Consider the following 7986-nt stretch of genomic DNA (forward strand, 5'->3'; position numbering starts at 1 on the left):
TAAACCCTTAACCCTAAACCCTTAACCCTAAACCCTTAACCCTAAACCCTTAACCCTAAACCCTTAACCCTAAACCCTTAACCCTAAACCCTTAACCCTAAACCCTTAACCCTAAACCCTTAACCCTAAACCCTTAACCCTAAACCCTTAACCCTAAACCCTTAACCCTAAACCCTTAACCCTAAACCCTTAACCCTAAACCCTTAACCCTAAACCCTTAACCCTAAACCCTTAACCCTAAACCCTTAACCCTAAACCCTTAACCCTAAACCCTTAACCCTAAACCCTTAACCCTAAACCCTTAACCCTAAACCCTAACCCTTAACCCTTAACCCTAAACCCTTAACCCTTAACCCTAAACCCTTAACCCTAAACCCTTAACCCTAAACCCTTAACCCTAAACCCTTAACCCTAAACCCTTAACCCTAAACCCCCTTAACCCTAAACCCTTAACCCTAAACCCTTAACCCTTAACCCTTAACCCTTAACCCTTAACCCTTAACCCTAAACCCTTAACCCTAAACCCTTAACCCTAAACCCTTAACCCTAAACCCTTAACCCTAAACCCTTAACCCTTAACCCTAAACCCTTAACCCTTAACCCTTAACCCTAAACCCTAAACCCAAAACCCCAAAAACCCAAAACCCCAAAACCCCAAACCCCAAACCCCAAACCCCCAAAACCCCAAACCCCAAACCCCAAACCCCAAACCCTAAAACCCCAAACCCTAAAACCCTAAACCCCAAAACCCCCAACCCCCAACCCCAACCCCCAACCCCCAAACCCCAAACCCTCAACCCTAAACCCTAAACCCTCACCCCTCACCCCGGACCCCGGACCCCCGGACCCCGGAACCCCGAACCCCGAACCCCGAACCCCGAACCCTCAACCCTCAACCCTCAACCCTCAACCCTAAACCCTTAACCTTAACCCTAAACCCTTAACCCTTAACCCTAAACCCTAAACCCCAAACCAATCACTAATAAAACAATGTTATTCTCAAATTTAACTTTACCATTGACAGATTCATCAAGCTCAATAAATAATTCTTTTTTTGCCAAACATATGACTGCAATCCATATCCAAGTATCATTTATTTTTATCAACCACATCAAAAGCATTACAAGCTAATAATAAAGTTTCAAATGTTTTATTATTATCATGCATCTGATTGTGAACAACATTAGCCTAAAATTTCAGTCTACATTTTCTCTAAATTTATATTCAAATTGTCTATGACCCAATTTTTCACAATTATAACATTGGACTCTCTGTCCAAAATTATTGTGATTAAAATTATTTTCTTTGCCAAAATTACCACCTTTATCTCTACCAACACCACCTCTTAAATTAAAATTATTACCTCTATCGCGTCCAGAATTTAATGTACCTCATCGACCTGCTCCTCTGACTGAATTCGTCTTGCTCCCTGACATCATTATTCCCTCTCAAGTTCAACTCCGCCTGCAATGTCTTCTCTACTGTATCCTTCTGCGGGGTATCTTCCAATTTCCCATTAATTCCTTGTTCATACAGAATTAATGACCCATGCAAATCTTCAATACTCAAACACTTCAAATCTTTCGTTTCTCAAATTATAGCTGCCACTTAATCAAATTTCACAGGTAGGGTATTGAGAATGTTCTCAACAAATGTTCTGTCCGAAAGGTTATATTGATTGAATTTCATCTCGTTTTTAATATCTAACAAACGAGAAAAATATGACTCAATAGATTCCGACTTCTCCATCGTCACAAGTTCAAATTTCCTCTTCAACATCATCAAATTATTTTTGTTGGACCTGTCAATCCCTTTATATGTTTTCTCCAATATATCCCAAGCTGTCTTTGTCGTATCAGTCGTAGCAATTTTTTCAAAAATTTACATGTCAATTGCCTGATGAATTTGTGACAAAATCAAGCTATCTTTTGCCTTATCATTCTCACTAGCACCCTGGGCAAGTGTTCATTCAATATATCGATGTAATTTACATGCCTTGAGATGGGTTATCATTTGTTTCTGCTAAAAATTAAACTCCATCTTTGTTTTGAGTTTTTGGATAGAACAAATAATATTGGAGTTAGGGTTTACCATACTTCAATCTACCGTAACTCTGATACCACTTTATAGGACCCAAACAAAACAAAATACACATAAATCCACAAGAATAATCAATAAAGAATGATATTGAGGCAAAGGAAGTTTTCTATTAATCAAACGAAACTTTGACTAGAATACAAAATAACGAAGCCATTGCTCAAAGGGGACGGACGAGTGGCTATATAGTATTACGTCTCTTGCTGGCTGACTTCTAGTAATAACACTATGGGTCTAATCCAATGTGCCCAACTTTATCAACTCACAATGCAACTATCTAGTTAACCAATAAAACAAAGACACGTGCCTATAAATTACCAATTTACTATAGCAACACATCTTGTTGACACATGTATATTGTCTATATTTTTTACAAGTGGTAGTTTTTTATTTTTAGTTCAATTTTTGCTCCACTATTTTCTTTGATTAGTCAAAAGTCATAAACATTACTCCTTCTAATTCTTTTCTTCTTCCTCTTTCTACCTTTGCCTTCAATCTTCATCTCCCTCTTTTTTGTTCATCTTTCCTTTTTCCCCTTCATTTTTTTTCTTTATAATTAATTATATTAGGATTATTTTCTTACTATTTTTTTAGGTGATTATTGTTAACTATGAAGAGGTATCGCAACAATCAACTAATTTATGCTGTCACTTTTTCCTCCCTTAATTTTAACTCTTTAATCCAGTATTTTTATTTTTCCCTTCTTTTTTTTTCATCCTAATTTTTCTATGCATTTCCTCGTTCCACTCAATCATGCATCTTTTCGTTTTTCCTCTAGAATTAATTGAATGTATAATTTTTTTTCTTGTACGAGAATGGATGTTTCCTTTCTTCCTTTGTTCAAAAAATATGATTCATAATCAGCTCTATTTTTTTAAGCAAAAATATAGGCAATAGATCTTTTACTACCACTACTCCTACTGTTTGGTATGTTCTATTTTTTTATTCCTATTTTTTTTTACCATTTCACGTTGCCAATTATGGATATAAGTTTTTTTTTTTGTTAACTAAATTTAACTTAGCATTTTTCTTTTTTCTTTTTTTTTTTTTTGCTTCTTTATCCTGTTACCATGGTGTTTTTTTTTTAAATTTTAGTTTGGTCTCCTTAGTATTCATTAACCTCCATTATTTTAGTTTTGAAAGTTGATTCTCCTTTTGCGAAGTTAGTTTTAAATCTAAATGTAAAATTTGCATTTTGTAATTATGATGTTATAGTTTCTTTTCAATGTATAATTGACTCTTGCACTTTTCGGTAATTCTTTCGTACTGAATTTTTGTACCCTTTTTATGCATTGAAAAGCCTTCCATTCAAATTTCCTGTAAGTTTTGTTGTGAATTTGTAAGATCAAAGTTTTTACATGATGATGTCTTGTTTGAGAAAGCAATAATGGTACAGATTTTACGTATTTGTAATTATAAATTTATAATAGCATGATATTTGAGCTTTGTGAAGCATATATCATTTATGTTAACATTAAACTAGTTTTGCATTTCTCAATTCTCATGTATTTGATTTTTGAGTTATTTGTTGTTGTTTGTCTATACAATACAGCAAGATATTATCTATTCAATACAATAAAATAAATCTCTACTCCATCACGATAAGCAAGTTGTTTATAATTATAATTTCTCTTTATTTGAAAGCAAATTATAATATGATGAATTTTAGTTAGAATTTTATAGGTGGCACAGCTTGGTTCCTTCTAGTATTCCTACAAAGGCGAAGCGGGAGCCAATCAACTCAGGCCTTGTTTCGAAACCAAGTTTTTTGTCAAGTTTGTCTGCTACAAGTTTTTTATAAACTTTAGCTACAGTAACCTCAAAAAACTTTTCGAAATTTTTAAATTATACATTTCAAAATATTTTTAAAAAAAACACACTTCAAAAATTTTTTAAAAAACTTATACAGTAAACTACAGTAAAATTTTAGACAAACACCCGAAAAACTCACCTTCCAAACGGGGAGTCATAGAGTACATGGAAAAGAGGAGAAATAATAAAGAAATCGATGGAGCATTATATGGGCATTGACGACCCGTTCGTAAATTAGGCATCAGATTGCATATTCCAAGAACAAAAATCTGGTACTAACTTAACCTGGTGGAGTTAATTATTGCCGTAGGTACAGCCACAACCTGGAATAGCACTGTCGCTTGACCCCATTCATGGGGTATAGTAAACTACAGTAAAATTTTAGACAAACATTCGAAAAACTCATCTTTCAAACGGGAGTCATAGAGTACATGGAAAAGAGGAGAAATAATAAAGAAATCGATGGAGCATTATATGGGCATTGACGACCCGTTCGTAAATTAGGCATCAGATTGCATATTCCAAGAACAAAAATCTAGTACTAACTTAACCTGGGTGGAGTTAATTATTGCCGTAGGTACAGCAACAACCTGGAATAGCACTGTCGCTTGACCCCATTCATGCAGCATGCGTAGTTCCCAAGTGTTTTAATTAACGTTTAAGGCAGAAAGCCGGACCAGTCAAAAACTCTTTCAGCATTACCGGTGGCCATTAATCACATATCTCGTCTCGAATCCCAAACTTAACCCTTTTTTTTGTCTGGCTTCCTACAGCGATTAAAGTATTACTAGTTGTTTTTTGGCTTCTTTACAGCGATTTAAGTACTAATAGTGCTTTTCTAGCCACTAGGTAGCATATGAGTGAAAAAAGTACTCCGACTAATTTGAACTTTAAGAATCCAAAGACCAATTAAGAATCCAAGTCCTGTACCACCTCTTTAATTTACGTGCGTGTGGTGTGTATGTGTCGGTGTGTCTATATATATCTATATATATATATATATAAAAGAGAAGAGGAGAAGAGGAGAGCGTACCCAGGCTTATTGCTGGTAGTGGTAGTTTGCATGCCTACTGCAGTGAGCGAATCCAGACAGCACATCTTTTTTCGAGTTAACAATCAATTGCCCCACTCGTGTTAGGTTAATATTCACTGCATTTTTTTCGTCCGCGGTTCCAAGTAGCATATGGATTCAAAGAAGTCTAACAAAATCACAGAAATAGTTAGGCTTCAACAGATTCTCAAGAAATGGAAGAAGCTCGCGGCCAAAGGTACCGGCAGCAGCAGCTCAATAAGCCACACCGGCACCACTAGTACCAACAACACTAACAGCAGTGGCGGCAGCAGTAATAGTAGTAAGAGCATCAAGTTCCTCAAGAAAACACTGTCTTTCTCAGAAAGAGAAAGCAGCAGCTCCCTAAATAACGGTGCGGTCTCGGGTGGCTCCAGCGACGTGGTGCCCAAAGGGTATCTAGCAGTATGCGTGGGAGAAGAGCTCAAGAGATTTGTGATCCCAATGGAGTATCTGGGTCACCAAGCTTTTGGGATTCTACTCAGAGAAGCTGAAGAAGAGTTCGGGTTCCAACAAGAAGGAGTTCTAAAGATCCCTTGCCAAGTTGCTGCGTTTGAGAAGATCCTGAAGATGATGGACGAGAGGAGGGATACGCCGGATGCATTTCACTTGCACGATTTCGGTTTGACTACGACAGCTAGCGGAGATCAACTGGACATGGATATTAATAGCAATGTTGGATATTGTTACTCGCCATACCACCACCAGCCTCCTCAAATGTGCAGATGACGACATCGATCGATGCTCCGAACATCCCCTCGTTAGCGATCTGTTCCTCGCGTACCCATGATCCCAATTTTTTTTACTATATAGCACTAAGGAACATATATACATACAACAAAATCGTTGTAATTCATCCCATCTCCTTCATGCGATTTTTGTTACCTTTTCTCTAGATACTAGATACTACTCCATTTGTTTCTGCCCTTGGAGATTGATGGGGAAGGCAATCACGTGCCGGCTCTGTATCTAATTACAACTACAAGCTAGATCGATCAGTTCAAAAGAAGTCTTGCTCTTTAATCTTACTTGTTTTAAAATCACTACTGTTGTTGTTGTTGTCGTTTCTCTGATGGTTACGTAACGTTAGATGATGCTGTGAGAGACGTCACTGAATGATTTGATCGGATGGATTGAACTGATGTTTTGTAATAAGTGCTACAAAGCAGGTGCTCGCTAGTGGCAGCAGCCTATTCTATCCATGCACCGGTCACAATTCATAACATAATTAAGCCCGCGAAGGCAAACCAATACACTTCAGTCTTGTGAACGAAGGAATAATTACTTTGGTGGCACTAGGGGTGTTTCGCGAATCGAGCCGATCGCGAGCCGCTCGTTCGAGCTCGACTCGAGCTCGTCAATATCGAGCTCGAGCTAATTAAATTGATCTCGAGCTTGAGCTCAAAAACATTAAGCTCGTTGGCTCGCGAGCCGCTCGCGAGCTCAATTATATATTTTTTTTTATTTTTTATTTTTTATTTTTTATTTTAATAGTAAAATTACATATATATCCCTAATATTTTTATTATTTGTTAAAAAAATTATTGTTTTATTCATTTTTTAAAAAAAATTATTTTTTATTTTTTAAAAATAAAATAATAATAATTATTTTTTTTTATTTTTTAAGCTCGAGCTCGACTCGAATTTGACTCGAGCTCGAGCTCGAGCTTGATATTTTGAACTCGTCGAGCTCGAGCTCGAGTTCGAGCTTCACAAAATTAACTCGAGCTCGGCTCGATTAACCAAAGCTCGACTCGAGCTCGGCTCGTTTGCACCCCTATGTGGCACCACCGGAGTTTAGGGATGTAATCGACAACTCGAGTATTGCTATACTCGAATTCAAATTCGACTCGACTCATATGTACCTAGGCTCGAGTTCGATCGAGTCCAAAAAATCGATACTCGAGACTTAATTCGAGAAACTCCCTTTAAACTCGAGAGTCGACTCAATAAAACTCGACTTTTAAGCAAATCGTATCAAGTCGAGTCTAATCAAACTTCTCGACTCGACTCGACTCGAAAAATGTACACTTCTGCCCTTATGAAATTTTATTATAAAGAAGAGTATATTGTAAATTCAATATAAATTATACCCGTAACGGTCATTTTATAATTATAATATATATATTATTTAAATACACCCTGACTCGACGAGTAATTCGACGAGCCACGAGTCTCAAAATATTGACTCGAAACTCGACTTGAATAACAATCGAGTAGCTCGAGACTCAGTTCGAACTCAGTCAAACCAAATTCAAGCGAGTAGCTCGGTTCGCGTACATCTCTACCGGAGTTAGATTGGACTCGCTTTCAAACGAAGGAAAAAGATTATACTACACCTTTCAAGGAAAATTGAACTTATGAAATGATCCGATCTGCACAGTTTTGTACTATAAGTTTACAAGGGAGGAAAAGAAATTCTAACTCAATAGTATTTTAAATAAGTCCATAATAATAGGGGATACAAAAAAACTCTACCCAGAATCTCTTAAGACAAACAACTTCAACTCTTACAATTTCAATAATGACCATTATATCAATTTCTCTCACTGTGTCCAGTAAAATGCTACAACCATTTCAACAAAAAATTTCCAAACCATGCGTTCAGATTCTAAATAAAAAGGTGCGACTGCAATTACACCAAAAAAGGAGAAAAAAAAAAATTTTTCCTCTTCTAAACAGGGCCACCACTAGAAAGGGAAGGTTCAGATTCCACCATTGCTTAATTGGCCAGCGCAAAATATTAAGTATTACAGAAAAATCATGAGAGGAAATGTAAGATGTGATAATTTCAGAAACCTCTCCTAAAATTTTTAACTATTTCACTAACCTCCCATCAGGTTTCAAAAATTACACTAACCTCCCTTCACTTCACTTCAGTTGGCCGACAAACTGCCCGTTTAATCGTTAAAAGCACATTCTGTACTTTAAGATTACTGCAAATGTTGCTCACATGACCCATGGACATAATAGTATTACTCTCTTTTTTTTTTTTTTACACAGTCGGA

The 7986-nt window shown here is 36.6% G+C and overlaps 1 protein-coding gene across 1 annotated transcript; it reads left to right on the plus strand.

Annotated features, from left to right (window-relative positions):
* Positions 1-4937: 4937 nt before the first annotated feature.
* LOC140005683 (protein SMALL AUXIN UP-REGULATED RNA 51-like) lies at positions 4938-6001 on the plus strand. The gene has a single exon (XM_072046710.1). It carries the CDS (start codon positions 5093-5095, stop codon positions 5705-5707), a length of 615 nt encoding a protein of 204 aa, XP_071902811.1. The 5' UTR covers positions 4938-5092; the 3' UTR covers positions 5708-6001.
* The last annotated feature ends 1985 nt before the right edge of the window (positions 6002-7986 follow it).

Source organism: Coffea arabica, chromosome 4e (assembly GCF_036785885.1).
Source record: "Coffea arabica cultivar ET-39 chromosome 4e, Coffea Arabica ET-39 HiFi, whole genome shotgun sequence".
Classification (NCBI taxonomy): domain Eukaryota; kingdom Viridiplantae; phylum Streptophyta; class Magnoliopsida; order Gentianales; family Rubiaceae; genus Coffea; species Coffea arabica.